Raw genomic sequence first — 16,230 nt, 5'->3', positions numbered from 1 at the left:
ACTGTACTTCGAATTCCATTCCTTCATATCCAACTACTCAACTAAAATCTTCCAAATAAATACATATAAATATAGAATATAAAAAAAAAACAAAAAAAAACAAAGTGGACTGAAAAACGTGTTAAACTTTGATTCCTTTAAATGTACATTTTAATCTTTTCCTATTTTTTATACCACTTATTTCTGAATGTTTGCAAGTAAATGTAAAAAAGAATATCAAATTAGATGTATGTAATTATATTCAATACAAATGTTAATTGATAAACAACATTTTGAACTTAGAAAAAAAACAAAGAAACATTAACCAAATAAACTTCTTCCTGATAAGCTAAGCATATTTATAAAAATACCAACATATGGATTGCAATAAATATTACGTTTTTTTTTACTTAATTTTATGCCTGATACAAGTTTTAGTTGAAAACACAGATTTTCAAGAATAAATATCATATTCCCAATTTATTATCTAATTTTAAACTTAACCTAAATTATTTGGAATAAAAAACTGCCAATTAAAATACTTATGTATAATGTTTTAGCTAAGACAAAGATAAATTTTTAATGTTAACAAATAGTTATTAAGATACTTCTTATAAAATATTTAAGATTCGAAATCGATTGTTTTGAAATATTTGAAATTTAACTCCAGTGTAAGGCAATCCCAGCTCCGAGTCCACTTGGAACCCACTTGTTCCCAATTAGGAATTGAATTTCCAACTGCTTTTGATCTTAGCGAAAATAAAAAGAGAGGGTAATTCTAGTGCGGTATCTATACATTTCACTCCCGCTCTCTGTTTGTTTTAGTTGTTGCCTCTTGTTGCTTTTGTTGTTCGGCTGTCAGTTGTGCAGCGCGTGCTTCATTTATCAAAAAGCAATTACAATGTTATTTCGATAAAGATGCTCCAATGCTCCCAATGGACACGCCCACACTCACGCCCACGCCCCAAAAGACACACACCCAAACAAACAAACACAAAAGAAATTCGGCGGGAGAGTGGGAGAGAGGAGAAAAAAGAGAGGGCACACCTGCCAAATCCAAATCATTTGCCAAATTCCACCTCTGTTCCCCTTAACCCTTAGCCGTGCGTCAAACTCCCACCCATCCTTAACCCCAAACGCGACCCCACCCCGTTTAGCTTTTTGATTTTTATTTTGTAATATAAATTACCAAACAAGCAAAAAAAAAACGCAAAAAAAACAACTACAGTTGTTGTCAAAATAATAGAAGTGGGCCTTTGAAAAATTAAACAAATCAAATTTCGAAAACATTTATAAAATAAAAGGTCTTTGATTTTCAATCAGGGCAAAGCTCAAACTGAAATATTCATACAAATTAAAAAGCAGTTTTCTAAATTTTTTCTACTTACTCATAAATGTAACAAAATTATAATATAAAGGTCAAATTTTTGAGAATTGTCAAAAAATATTAAGTACTTACAAAAAAAAAGGGAAACATGCTTTTCTAAAACCTTTTTTCAACTTTGTTACCACTTGTAACGAAAATTGGTTTCCTAAGCACCTACTACTAATATTTTGACCCCAGCTGTACATATATAGAGTACCTACAAACATATTGTATTACAACACGATGAAGATGAAAAAAAGAAGTAAAAACAACAAAAATTATTAATTCTAAGTAGACAAAAGAAAGAAGTGGACGAAGATGAAGGAGATGGAGAAGCAGATGAAGCGCAAAGCAAACCAAATAAAATTAGACTACGACTAAAAGGCAAACGAGAAGAGAACAGAAGAGATAACTTGACTTTTTGGATGGTTGGGGGAGGTGAATAGTGGGCGGGGTGGGTGGAAAAGCGAGCATGTGTTCGAGCCATAAAAGGTTTCTCATTACAATTTTGTTGTTGTTCCCGCTGTTGTTTTTCTTTTTCTGTTTTGTGTCTTTTTTTTTTTTTTTTGGCCAAGGGTCGTCGCATCGTTGCACAAAATTACTTTTTTCCTTTCCAACCAAAAGAGCCAGCGGGCAAAGGGAGTGGAACGGGATGTTTGGGGGACGAGGAGATTGGCCAAGGGAATAAAACAACTACAACAGCAGCAGCTAACAATCGTACACTGCGAATCAACATGCCTTCTGGTTTGAGAATCTAAAAAAAAAACATCCCATCTTCTGCATCTGATGTTCAATTATGTTCCAGATATATTCAAAGATTTTTAAAAGTTATCAAAACTTGTTTGAATATACATAAATAGATCGGAATACTATATTTTACGTCCCATTTGAAGGCAGCTTAATTATATAATTTTGAAAATTTCAAAACCACCAGCAATTGTTATTTCCAAGCCAACACTATCATTTTAATTTAAATATAATTTAAATCTATGAATGATGTCATACCAAAGCTTACCATAAAGTTTTGTACAACGAGACAAGTCCACAGATAAAGCATCAAGGGATGCTAATTACAAATAATTCAGGCATACATATTTCATTTTTGCCATGTTAAGTGCCAAACAAACTTTGTCGTTGAATTTAAGTGTGCGCGAAATGTCCTCATTATATTATCAGCAGAACTTGTCATGAAAGGATATTTAAAACTTTGCCTTCCTCTGGCAGTTTACCTTTTTCTTAATTGGCATCAGATTCACCACCCATTGGCCGCAATTGTTTTTCCAGTGCAGCGACAGCAGCCCAAAGGGCGATTTCTGTTCAAGGCAGTTTAGCGGGGAGGAGGGCAACTGTAGTTGGGAGAAGGGGGGTTGGCCGAAGACGGGCGGAGACGGGCGGCGAAGTGGGCGCCAAGGCGGTCAAGGCTGGGCCGGAAAATTGATAAATTTCTGTGGCAAATTTCCACAAATATCAAAAGATTAGAGCAACTTTTCAATTAAGAAATGGAAACTAATCTCAATCATTGCAGCGACAGGCGGCTCCATAGCTTCACTAGCCCCACAAATTCCCCCTTTTTGGGCATCCAGTGTATGTACAGTTCAACCACCCATATTTGAACTAGCAATAAAACTTTAAAAGTTAGATTGTGGTCATGGAAAAAAAAAAACTGAAAACATCAAATATTTTTCAACTTGCAATATTATATTTAAAATGAGGAAAAACTTTTTTTTAACTTAACATATTGATTACAAAATGCTTTCTTAACTTCTGCCAAAGAAATAATTAAAAAATGTTTTTCTTACTCTAGAATGTAGTTTAAGCGAAAGGGAGGCTTCACTTTATTTGTAGGGGCAGCGACGTCGGCAGAGCTGCTACTGATACTAATACTGATGGAGATGCTGAATCAGTTTGATTTTGATACGGAGATATAGCCCACACACATACACATACACAGATGCTTTTTATGGCCGAAGCACACCCACGTGGAAGTGCGAGTGGGAGGAGTTGATTGGGAGGGAGCGGATGGCAGGAAGAGAGAGTAACGAACAGGTTGCAAGACGAACGCAACACGTTCGAGTTGGCTGCAAGGATAACGGCCAACGGAAGAGCGCAATGGATATGTCCACGACCATGTCCTGATACCTTATATCCTTATATCCCGTGTTCCTGCCAAAGCCAATGCGTCGGCGCCTCGCCCCCATCTCCAACTCGCCCCTTTTTGGCGTGGCACAATTCGCGGGTTCCGCTGCTCACATTTAACCTCCAAAGGTTACAATACGTCACGAGAGGAGAGTGCGCCAGTTGAAGAGAAGAGACCAACAACACCCAAAGGAGCATCGCTAAAATGAGAGAAAGGAATAACAGAGGAAGAGAGTGGGGAATGGAAAAGAGCCCACAACAACAACATTACTGTTCGACAGCTGCAGCAGTGATGCCAAAAAATGTCTAAGCCTATCAAAGGATCTAGAAAAGGCTATAAAGAAGGGATAATGTAAATCTATTAGATATTTGAAAATTCAGAGTAATTAATTTAATTAACATAATGGATAACTGATAAAGAATAAATATGGTTCTTTGCATGAAATAAAAATAGTTTAATTCATGTAACGACTTTGCATTACATTTTGTAGTAATTCTCATTACATTTACATTCAGTGCATGGCTATTAATTGCATTAATAATTAATTAATTAATAATTCAACAATGTATGGCATTCACATTTTTGATAATTATTTTCAAGGGATTTAATGCAACAACCGATTCCTAAATGTGATTTTAATGGTTGATTGAATCTATAAAAAAAAAACACATTCTTGAGAGTCTTTCTGTTGTAATTTGGCCAAAATATATGCAAAGCGATAGAAGTGAAAGTTTTGTGCAGCTGACGGTTCTATTTTGAAAAATGAACTTTATGTCCAAATTTTGCATTCTATGTAAGGCGTTATAATTTAAAGACGTATAAAGAAGGCTAATCAACCCTTGATATTGTGTGCCAAGAAGCCACAATCGAAGTAAAAACGATAAATTGCCATCACTAAGCTGCAAGGACATTCAGAATGAGAATGGAAGGAAACATCAGGCTCAGCTGACAGCCGTGAGACATCTTGATTCCGAGCTTTATCCATGATGATTTCCATTATTCGCCTTCACTTGTTAGCGGAGATTCGTCGAGGATTAGGATTACGATTGCAGGATGACGGAGAGTTTAGGGAACAGAATGCCTGTCAGTTCTGTGATTTGGTTCAGTCACGTGTATTGACGCAATTTTCGCAGCGGGAAGGTGCTGCCTTCCATTGTCTACTTTTGAGGGAAGCAGAAGTTGGTAATTCCCATAATCTTCGTTTGTGACAAATCTCTGTAGTTTATTCCTAATATGATTAAGGGAATCAAAATCGATTTTTGATTACGCACACGAAAACACCAAATGGGCATTGGTGAACTTTTGGAAAACAATAAGTTTTATGTAGCTTACCAAAGGAGTTATGAAGTCAAATATATACATATACATATTTCGAACTACGGATATATGATTATACTATTTTACTTCCCAAGAAAGCCAATCTATCATAAGCTATTTTAGAAATGATTAAGTCAAAAAGTATATTTGGTGTGGACTAAAATAGGGTGAAAAACCCTTTTTGAAAACCATTATTTTTCCAATACACGATCACGATCATGTTGTCCTTCGATAAAACGAAATTGTTTGTTTATTTCGGCTCAAAAGGTTTGTGGAATATAAGTAGATATAAAAGGAAATGATAATAATACAAAAATAATAATATATTGTACAATATGTTAATGTTATTATTTTCTTATCTCTCTCTCTCTCTTTCTTTCTCATACAGCTGCGTAATTCATTTATAATCATAATAATAATAATAATAATAGTTAATGGATTTTCTTTGCTTCTCGATGCATCATCCTTCATCATCCTCATCATATCGTCCTCGGCGACGGCAACTAATCAGTTAATGTATATAGTTCTAAGCTGCGTCCTCCTCCGTTACAATTATATTTATCATAGATATTATCTAGTTTTCCACAGTGCTATCTGGTTTGTGTTTTTTATTTTTAGACTTTCTCTGGTTGCTGCTGATTCTCCGCTTTAAGTACGTGCGCACAGGAAATAACAATACATAATATAATATATATCCGCGTGGTCGTGTGTTGTGTTGTTTTGTGTTTTGTTTCGGTGTGTTTCGTATATATATGTATATAATATGAATGCGTTTAGCGGGGTAAATAAAAGGGGAATATCAGAGGGATCCAACCGAAGCCGGAACCGATCAATAGGACTCAGGACTTAGGATTCAGGGGGAAAACAAACATTCATTACATATAGAAATAACAAATAAACTGATTGAAATGGCAACAAACATCGTTCTACTCGCTCCATTTCCATTTCCATTTCCTTTGTTAAAATTCTAAGCTTTTTAAATGCTTTTGCTACATAATTTCACAATCGGTTTTAATACATTTCTGTTGTTTCTTTTTTTGCTTTTGTTAGTTGCCATTTTGTATGGGTATATGGGTATTGACTTTTATTGTCTTAAATTAAAACTGAAAGTTGTCTTTTACACACAAAAGTTTACACACCATTTAAAATGAGAAAATTAATTAATAATAAAGATTTTGATTTGACAAGTTGTGTGTGTGTGTTTATATATATATATATGTTTAGATATAAATTAGAAAAAAATATATAAGTTAACTGCTTGGTGGAAAACGGATTCCCATTATTTTCTTTGCTGCCGACTATTCCGATTAAAAAACAGTCTGTTAGGCTCAGACGATCTGGAATATGCTCTGATCTAGATGCAATTGCGTGGGTGTGTGTCTCTGTGTTTTACTCTGTGTGTGTGATAACTTATTTTACAATAAATGTGTGACAACCACAGTGTGTTTTAGTGTTGTTGTTGTTGTTGCTGATGCTGCTGCGCAAGTTGCCCGTGTTGAATTATTTCCGATAATAGGCTAATCTGGTTTCGCTTTAATACAGTTGCAGTTCTACTCTTCTGCTGCCGAAGGCTGCTGCTCGGGGAATCCGCTGACCTCCGTCTGCTCCACTTGTTGTTGGCCATCCAGCACATACTGGATTCGCAGTCGCATCCGCAGCGTCGCCTAATAAAGTAAGGTGGTGCAATTAGTTAGTGGGCTTGGACTTGGGAAGCAGATAGCCCAGGGGTATACTCACATTTGACGTGGCCACCACGCGCATCTCCTGAGTGATCACTCCACCCGGCGGCAGCACCGAACCGGATGGCGTCAGCATCTGCAGCTGGAAACTCCTCTGCACCGCCGCCTGAAAGGAAACATAAATATATTACATAAATATTAACACACAATTAAACATATATTAAGTGTCCTCATTCTTGCTCAAACACGCCTACAATAAATAAACATAAATATTTAAATCTAACTTTTACAATCTTGATTACATTGGCTATCAATACACTGAATTTCATCTGCAAAATCTAATATTATTTTAATACAGTAATTTGCATTTAAGAATTAGTTTCAAGCCAAACTAAATTAATATCTAACTAACTCTTTTGTAGCACCTATACATGTAGATGCTATTCATGATATATCAACAAAGTTTGACTTATCAATGCAGTAAATACCAAGAATCATTAAACAACCTTTCTGAATATCTATACTGATAAAATCTACATCACATTTGAAACTCAATGAACACCATCGCACCTTCAGCAAGTACTGCTCCAGGGTATTGGCTGAGCTATTCGTGGTCGTCATATAGATGCGCATGCAGTCGTTGCCCCTGACCGAAACCAGTTGCACCAGCAAACCATCCTTGTCCAGCGCCGTCAGCCTGGGACCCTGTGGAGGCTACAAAACAGAGAAACAGTGAAGATTAGCAAAACGGAGAACGAGAGGAGGTGTTGTGTGGGTGCACTCACCACTACTATGTTGTTGGAGGCAACCGTGGGATTCAGATCGCCCAGCAGACTGCCGGCATGGCCGCCATCGATGAGGTTGCCAGCGGCAGCTGGAGCCGTCAGTGCCGCCGATGCAGCCGATGCTCCACCCAATCCGACCAGCATGCTGGCCAGATCGTTGCCGTTCGTGGGTATGCTGGCCGAACCATCCAGACCAGAGCCAAAGCCGCCCAAATCCAGGCCACCCAGCATATTGTTCATGTTCGCCGCACTGCTCTGGTTATTATCGCCGGCCAGGGCTAGGATGCCAATGCCACCACCACCACCACCACCCACTCCTCCTCCACCGCCCGCCGGCGCTCCCGTCGTCGTGGACGTGGGCGTCGACAAATCCAAGTCGAGCAAATCCAACAGATCCTGATTATTGGAAACTGGCGCCGCCACATCGTTGGCATTGCGTGAGTTCTTTTTATGAACGGCATTCGAGAGATCGGTGGCCGCCACCAAATCGCCAGCGCCGCCCGCCGACAGATCCGTGCTGCCCAGCAGATCGAGCAGAATGTTCTGTAAGAGATTGAGAGTGCAATCTATTGTTAAATCTATTTGAATGGTTAGAATGGCTTATGGCAACCCACTGTATTGTCGCCCAACGTGTTCATATTGCTTTCGATAAGTGAGTGTCCGCCACCACCGCCGCCACCGCCGCCTCCCTCGACGCCATTCTCAATGACATCGGGACTGTTGTCGTCGAAGGAGCCACCGCCGCTCTCGCCGTTCTGCGAGCTTATCCTGCTGATCTGCATCGCCGGCATCTTCTCCAGCAGCGGCGGACGCAGGTGCTTGTAATGGCCAAAGAGCTGCGTGAACTCCACACCGCGCTGCTGCAGATCCACATTCAGATGGCTGCCAAAGGACGTGATCAGAGCCTGGATTTCCCTGTGATTAAAAACCAAAGATATTATTGACTTAGTTAAGGGATCATCAATGGGAGGGATGGCCATGGCATTCGAGTACTTACTCCACGCACTGTTGCAGACGCGTGCTTAGCTTGGCTAGGGAGACCAGAGCGTATTGCTTGCTTGTGGTCGAGACTTGAGCAGAGGTTAGAAACTTATGATACACAGCGATCAGATCGCTCTCAGTGGGCCGTTCAAACTCTGCAAACGAGTGGAGATCCAAATGAATTGATTGGTTTTAGTTAATCATCCAGATGCAGATGATTCGGTTAGGGACTCGACTCACCATCCTCATTGGCGCCGTACATGAAGAGATCACCGTACTCGCCTATGGCCCAGACGGCAACCTGCAGCAGCGGTTGCTTGTCCTCGCAGTGATTGGCCACCTGCAGCGACTCCCAGAAACGGTTCGTGATGTACGTCTGCTCCGGGACGGGACTGCTGGACACCAGCTGGATGGTGGAGGAGACGACATCGTCGCGCACATAGTTACCGGCCGCAATCAGCACACTCAGCTGGGTGTCCAAATGCCAACGCGTGGTCGGCGAATAGCGTTCGGCCGCTAGGATCATGCCCGAGCTGCACTGCGCCTTGAATTCGGCGTCCGCCTTCTCGAGGAACAGCAACAGCTCCTTGGTCATTGTACGTATATTTTGTGCATTGATCAGCGCAAACGATAGCTCCATTGCACGGCGGCGAATCGAGACGTCCGGATCCTTGAGGCACTCCAGAATGGTGGTGCGATGCCGCTGCACCGCTGACGTATCCGCGTGCACCGTTCGCAGCAGTGTGTTCAGCGCCACATAGCGTATGTTCTTGTCCGAATTGAGCAGGAATCGGCCCAGGATATTGACGGCCAAAACGCGAAGTCCACCCTCCGAACTGTATGTGTGTGAGTGTGTGTGAAGCAATCTTATTAGTAAGAACACACACTTAAATGAAATATGCGAGCAACTAAACTAACCGTATGTCCATGATGGAGAGCACCGTCTCGTAGAGGATCGTATTGCCGACATTCTTGCTCGTCTCCGTGTTGGTGGCCACCTGGGCCAGGATGTCGTTCATCGCCTCGGAGGCATCGGGATCGTTGTGGCCCAGGATGCGCAGCAGTCGCAGGATCTTCACCTGCAGGAAGGGATCGCTCACACCGCTGACATCGTGCTCCGGCGAATAGCCGCCCAGGATGAGGTTCTTCAGGATGCGCACCAGATTCGGCACAATCTGTTGGTTATTTGTACACCACAAGACATCACATATCAATATACAATTTACAGTCATTACTTTATGCGGGAAATACGGAAAATACGGAAAATCGTGTGTGACAGTGACAGTGAGCGTATAACAAGTGTTGTGCATTATTGGTGTGTGTTGTGTAAAAGACAAAAAGACTGTAAGGACTGGAAGTGTGCAAATGAAACGAAGAATAACTATAGCTCAAAAGGCCATCTACAAAAACTCTATATGTACAGGTCGTGTGTGAGGAGAGTCCTACCAAAAATTGCATGTAGATCGAAAACTCTTGGCCAAAAAAATGAATTTCCACTGATTATGTATATGTCTGTGCAAGCGAAATGGTTGTATGGATCACAAAATTGATACAGATATATAAGCAGTATAGCGAGGGATAAATATAAGGTTTAATTTTCATCATAATATTATCTCAGTTAATAGAAAGTTTTATTTATATATTGACAATCGTTTTAGATACTTTCAGTTAAAATAGCGAAATTATTTAACAAATTAGCCCGATAAGATAAATAAACCATGAGTGCTATAAGTTCATCATAAAGTCCTTTTCATAAGACCGATAAAAACAAATGTTTATTAGTCATGTACAAGCTATTTGGCAATTAATCAAATGTAAGATGAGTAATTATAAATCTGACAGATTATTTAATTGAGAGTCGAACTATGAGATGACTAACTTTGACCCCAGAACTGCATAAAAAGTATATATTTATCGCTGCGTTGAGACATATACATAGGCAACAGGCAGAAACTCTTACAAAATGATACTTTTTACATAGGTATTCGTATAATACAATAGGTGTGGGTGGATAATAAGGTAGGTAGAAGGCGTTACAGTTTTATTTGCTAGTTAGGCACAACAATCATACCTCTCGATTTCCGCTATCCTGGCAAGCAAATTACAACAAATTTCATTTTGTGTTTGCGCGGTATTCGAATACGATCAAAAACAAACAAGCGTTAAAAAATCGTAAGTATACATACAGGTTGTTTGATCGAAACGAAAAAGGGTGTGGCGGGAGGGTGTGTAAAAATCGGCAAAGTAAACAAAAAGATACGTATTTATATATATATATATATATATATATATATTTATATATATATATAGGCAAAATGGGTGATAGCGGGATAAAAAAATATATATATGTAAATGTATATCGAGACTACGTCTATAGATATAATGGGGGGGGGGCGCGATAATTATACACAAAAGTCTTGGCACCCGCGTTTTTGGGGGCGTTTGTTTTACTCGAGCGCCACATTAATGAGGAGGAAAACCAAATGCAGTCAGTAGGAGCAGCAGCCAGCAGTGGCAGTTGATGAAGTAGGAGGAGGCCTCTGCCGCAAACTGGTTCCGAGGACTATGACCTGATCCCGCCGCTGGCCACGTCAACTTACCTTCTTGAAATGCATCAGCGTGTCCGAGCTGTTCTCGCACATCTCCGTGATCAGCGTTACGCCAGTGATCAAAATGCCTGCAACAGAAATCGATCGAAATTACTATGATTACGTGTCTCGAAAGAGTTCTCAAGCTAATGTTTGTGCTCTTATTTGCAGGGTTTAAGTTTAAACTAAAGTATGTTTGTGAATACATAAATCAAAGCTTATTTGCTAGCTAAATCGAGTTCACCTAATAATTCTATAACACAACGTTTTTTCAATGTTGCATTCAATTTAAATACACTTGTAATTAAATGTTTTATAGTTTAATTTTTGTTTTAGTTAATGTTTTTGTAGATTTATCCATAAACACTTATTTTCAGTACATGATTCACAAGCTTATAAGATAAGCTCAAATATAATACTCATACTTTATAACCCTTTTAAAATATTAAAACATTCTTAAATATATTAGTAATACTGTAGTATTATAATAAATATATTTGTGGATATTATTTGTTTCAAATAGTTCAAAATTTTGTCTTTTCAATTATGCTAATTCAAATTTACCCTTTCAAAATATTTAAACTTTCTCAAATACATTATCACTAAGTACTGAGTATATTTTTGTGGATAAGTAACGTTTTTTCCAGTTCTTAATTTTGGTTGGTAAAAACAAAAGTAAGGATTTAACCAATTGATAGGAAATATAAATCACTTACCGTGATTCTTCTCGCTGAGCAGAGAGCGCGTGGCCGGCAAGAAGATCTCCATCAGCTCGGGCACACGGCGGATGACGCGGAAGGCGCACAGCGTCGCCTTCTTGCGGATGTACGTGTTCGGGGACTTCATGAGGCGCTCCACCTCGCTGGCCAGATCCCGGGCCATTTCCGGGGAGGCGATCGCTCCCAGAGTGCACAGCGCCAGGCCCACGACGAACTGCGTCGAGCTGTTCAAGTCGCTGCAATCAAGATTAAACAAAAATTAGTATTTGACAGCTTTAGAGTCGCCGAGGAGCAAGTCATTGGTTACACAATACCCGTTTCTTTGTTCTTTCTTATAAGTATAGTCCATGTTTTGCCCTATCTTCTTAATTTCTTAATTAGCAATGAGTTAAGTTAAGGTATTCTGTTAGTTTATGCTCTACGAGTAAGGTGTTTAAGCATTAGTAAAGGAGTACGTGCAATGACTTTGCTAGCTTTTCATGGCGAATCATACTTTTTCAAGCAGTTGGTGATGAGCAGGTGGACATCCTGCCGCTCGTCCAGCAGCAGCATGGCGCCCAGGTAGCCGATCCGCTTGTCTGTGAATCGCGTGCTGGCCGTCAGCTTAAGGCACTCCAGTTGGCCAAAGTGAGCCGGATAGCCGAGCATGTGTATGTACAGCAGCTTGGCAATGTTGCGACAGCTGTGGGCACAAAAAGGCAAACATTAGAATGGGAATGGGACTTGAGCAGGGGACTATGACTCACCGCCAGACGGAGTCCTCTTCGCGGAACGTGCTCCGTATGTAGGCGCACTCTTTGTTGACCACCGCCCGCTCCTCTGCGGCGGTTCTGGCGGCGCGAATCTGTCGGATGAGGTCGCGCAGGCGTGTGGGCGTAGGCATTCTGACTGTGGGCGAACGAATGTTAATTAATCGGTGTTTGTCTGGAAGTTGATCTCCTTTAACCCTAGATGGTCCTGATCATTGCTACATTAAATCAACAAAATTACTGCATAACAAATGCTTACTTTCCTGATAAATACTCAAAAGCGCTACTTATAACTATTCTTGGCTATACGAAATTGTAAATTTAATTTCCTAATCTTGTTAAACTTATAATGTCTGTCTGTCTATGTTGCTATTGATATACATACATTTCGGTTTTAAAAATTGTTTTCATTAGAAACTAATAACAAATGATCATTGATCAACAAACAAATATAAATATAACTCGTTTGGCTTTGAGAAAAGGTATTAATGGTTTCACAATAAACTAATAAGATATAATAATAACAAGATATTATTATATTTTGATATGATATTTAGATATAGAAATATACTAATTATCTTAGTATCTTTCAGTATCTTTTTCTATAACCTATAATTGGATTGCAAATAATTGTTTTAATTAATTGAATTAGCATTTCCTAAAAACTATGTTCAATGGATTTTGTAAATTTTTTTAAATGGGCAAAAGAACATGTTATTTTCGTACATCTTTATGGTATTTAGAAAACCACAGAAATCTTTAGGGTTTAAAATCGCTTATAGAGGTGTCCAAAAGAAGACTACAATATATTTTAAATCTCGAAATCCTTAGGATAGGTGAAGGAAGGTCTTTTAAAATTGTTTTGTCGACTTGTATGACTCCTTCGATTGATCTAATAAGTGGTCCCACAGTAAGCCAAAATGTTCCCCATAGCCAGTATCCATCGTGCGATGACCTTTTTTTTGTGCTTACCTCTCTCCACCGCCTCTGTGAACGCTTGCCGTATGGTGGCCATATTGAAGGCTGGATTGAATCTGTCGAAGAAAGTTATATGTAGATTCTGGGGATAACGTTTTGGGGCTTGCAGTTTTGGATCCTACCCATGCTCGGAGTTCATTGTGGCGGCGAGAAACGTTGAATCACTTGTGTGGCAGCTTTTTTCGCTCTTTATGCGCTCGATTCTTATTTTTTGTTTTCCTTTTTTTTGCCGGCCTACGCGCTTTTGTGTTTTCTTTTGTTGCTGGGCGGCGGCAACAACACAAATTAGCGAAACGAACGGTTTTTCCTCTGCAGATCTTCCACACACTTACACTCCCACACACACACACACACACACGGACTAACTGCCGGCCGCTATTTTGTTGCACTCTCTCTCTCTCTCTCTCGCTCACTCGCTTGCTCTTTTTTTTATAAAAACTGATAGGGAAAAAAGTTAAATACATAGATAAATAAAAGCAGTAACAATTACTGCTGACATAAAGTAGATCGCTGTTGTTATGAAACTGGCATCTCAAAAGCGTGCGTGTGTGCGTGCGTATGTGTGAGTTGGCTCAAACAACTACACATGATCTCTGTGCCAAGGTAACAACAGATTGCAATGCAAATTGATTAAATGATTAATGCACACACAAGCACATGTACACGCACAAAGGGTTCCAGTGCCCAATTGGAAAATAGAAACAGTTAATCCTAAATACAACTTGTTTACTCGTTTCAACTTATTAATTCCACTCCAACATGTAAGTGGCCAAAAACAGCTGCCGTCATCGATAGCATAGGTTTATCGATTGCATTAAAAAATCATAGAACACCGTCACTTTTATATATTATATGTAGAGATATTTAACACGTAGGGTTTTTTTTAGAGCTTTCCTCGTTTGTTTTCAATGTGATTTTTCGCCAGCTAATTTATGCGATTTACTGGAAGGCCCACTCACACACCTATAGGCACCACCACACACACATGCACGTCTTTAGGGCCAACAAGAAAACGCTAGGAAAATCTATGGCACTCTTTTTGACTTTTCCGACTGGCCTTTTCGCTTAATGGCAGGTAGATCCGGTTCATTAGCGCTACGTTTATAATTTATAACCACCTGCGTCAGCTTCCAAATGCGAAATTTTACAACGCGACAAAAAAATTTCAACACACGTACACGCACACCACCTTTGCTTTTCTGGCTGGAATGTGTCTGCAATTCAATTAATTTATTTCCTAAAACTGCATTTACGATTTAGCACATATTCGCACGGTCACTTTTGTGCTGGTTGCTCGCAATTTAAACGCAATGGCCACAAAATCAACGTAACAAGTAAAAAAAAATGTTCGTCGAGAATATGTTGATGATGAGCGCAACAGTAGTAGTGGGTGCGAGCGAGAGGGCGATATTTACAAGCAGCTCGAGAAAAAGTACTAACGCGTCACGTAAAAGGCATTAGTTCGTTTTAGGTACAGTAAGTGTCGGTGATGAAGACCAACAGCGAAAACGCGCCATTGAACAGTGCAAGAAAGTACCTAGACAATTGTACTTCTGTACAAACAGTAAGTGCTAAGTATATTGCCTATGTAAACAAATAACTCAATTTCTTTTACCGTAATTAGGTACAGACTTTATTAGCCTTGCAAATATCCTGTATTAGGTACAACATTATTTTAAGGCTTCACCTTTTCAGGTGCACACTTTAAAGCTTTTTTTTGTTTTAATTCCTTTTTAAATTGACTTGTACTTTTCCGGAATTTCTTTTAATATAATTATAAATATAATAAGTTATAATAATTATTGCATTACTTAAATACCTTTTAATATATTGATTTAAATTTATTTCTAATTTAATCTTGTCTATTTGCGTATTTTTACAAGGGAGTACTGAGAAAATAACTTTTATCGGTATTTTTAAGAGAGACTTGTTATCACGACTTTTGTAAAATTAACCAATGATCAATTTTCACCTTGCCCAGGCAAAGATTTTTTAATTACACCATTTATCAAGCAGGAAAATAAAGTAAGGAAAACCGTAAATTCAATTAAAATTAGCTTTTGCAACCACGGGGTGATTCAACGTTTTTTTTAAGCCACACAACAAAAAAAATCAGCAAAACAAACCGACGACGAATGGTCACACTGCGCCGCAATAACGTCATATTTGAAAGACATATTCAAAAGATTCTTTACGGGATCTTGACTTGCGAATCTTGTTCCCCATCTGAATCCGAATCCGGATCCACGCATGCAATCTCACCTGCGATTGTTCTCCGGCGGCAGAACGCTCCAGTCCTGCTCGTAATACGGATACATGGTCGCTTCTCACTGGCGCACGAAACTAAACCGACTGGAATGGGAATGGCAGCGATAAGCACCGAGTGCTCCACATAGACCTTATCTAATGTACACTAATAGTTAACAGGTAACACAGGTAACGCTCTGCTTTTCCGACCCTCTAGCTCTAGCTGTAGCTCTAGCTATAGATCATTTCCAGCCCGAGCGGTGGAAACTCCTGCGGAAGACTGACGATTCCAGTGCCACCACTCAACACTCACCAGGTGTTGTTTTTGGTGGCACTGCCGCACTTATCTATTGCCTGATAATGGTATAATAGTAATGCTCCCCGCGCCGTGAGAACCGAACGGACCCACGAATAACACAAACCCGGCTGGTTGTTTCTTTTTACGGTGCTTCGGATAAGCGAAAACCCCATTGACAACCGCCATCGAGCGCAGTGCTGTTAGATAAAGCTGGAGCTCTCCCGATTTCGTAGTACGCAAGTCGCCCACTCACCACATATGTAGTTACCCATTAACCTTAGCCCTAGTTCGATCCTAGTTCTGCCATTCAGATACCTACACTTTTGAAAAAAAAAAAATAATAAATATAAATAAAAAAAATACGAAAGCTTTTTGAAGTCTAGAGTTAATGACTTTATTATCACCTG

The 16,230-nt window shown here is 39.5% G+C and overlaps 1 protein-coding gene across 4 annotated transcripts; it reads right to left on the bottom strand.

Annotated features, from left to right (window-relative positions):
* Positions 1–5,020: 5,020 nt before the first annotated feature.
* LOC108136455 (AP-1 complex subunit gamma-1) lies at positions 5,021–15,815 on the bottom strand. 4 transcript variants are annotated; one of them, XM_017257640.2, is made up of 16 exons: positions 14,397–14,674; positions 13,401–13,716; positions 13,273–13,334; positions 12,298–12,439; positions 12,045–12,233; positions 11,549–11,787; positions 10,845–10,921; positions 10,316–10,333; positions 9,163–9,419; positions 8,485–9,080; positions 8,261–8,399; positions 7,878–8,178; positions 7,264–7,806; positions 7,049–7,192; positions 6,537–6,644; positions 5,021–6,463 (listed from the first exon to the last, which is right to left on the bottom strand). In XM_017257640.2, the coding sequence occupies exons 2-16, from the start codon at positions 13,415–13,417 to the stop codon at positions 6,350–6,352; spliced, it is 2,946 nt and encodes a 981-aa protein (XP_017113129.1). In that variant the 5' UTR covers positions 13,418–13,716; positions 14,397–14,674; the 3' UTR covers positions 5,021–6,349. The 4 variants fall into 4 exon arrangements, with proteins under 4 accessions (XP_017113129.1, XP_017113126.1, XP_017113128.1 ...); XM_017257637.2 differs by lacking the exons at positions 13,401–13,716; positions 14,397–14,674 and adding an exon at positions 15,541–15,815; XM_017257639.2 differs by lacking the exons at positions 10,316–10,333; positions 13,401–13,716; positions 14,397–14,674 and adding an exon at positions 15,541–15,814.
* Positions 15,816–16,230: the final 415 nt, after the last annotated feature.

The sequence above is a fragment of the Drosophila elegans genome, unplaced genomic scaffold (genome assembly GCF_018152505.1).
Source record: "Drosophila elegans isolate 14027-0461.03 unplaced genomic scaffold, ASM1815250v1 contig_149, whole genome shotgun sequence".
NCBI lineage: Eukaryota > Metazoa > Arthropoda > Insecta > Diptera > Drosophilidae > Drosophila > Drosophila elegans.
Note: the sequence above shows the minus strand (reverse complement) of the source record. Positions and strands in the feature narration are given on the sequence as shown.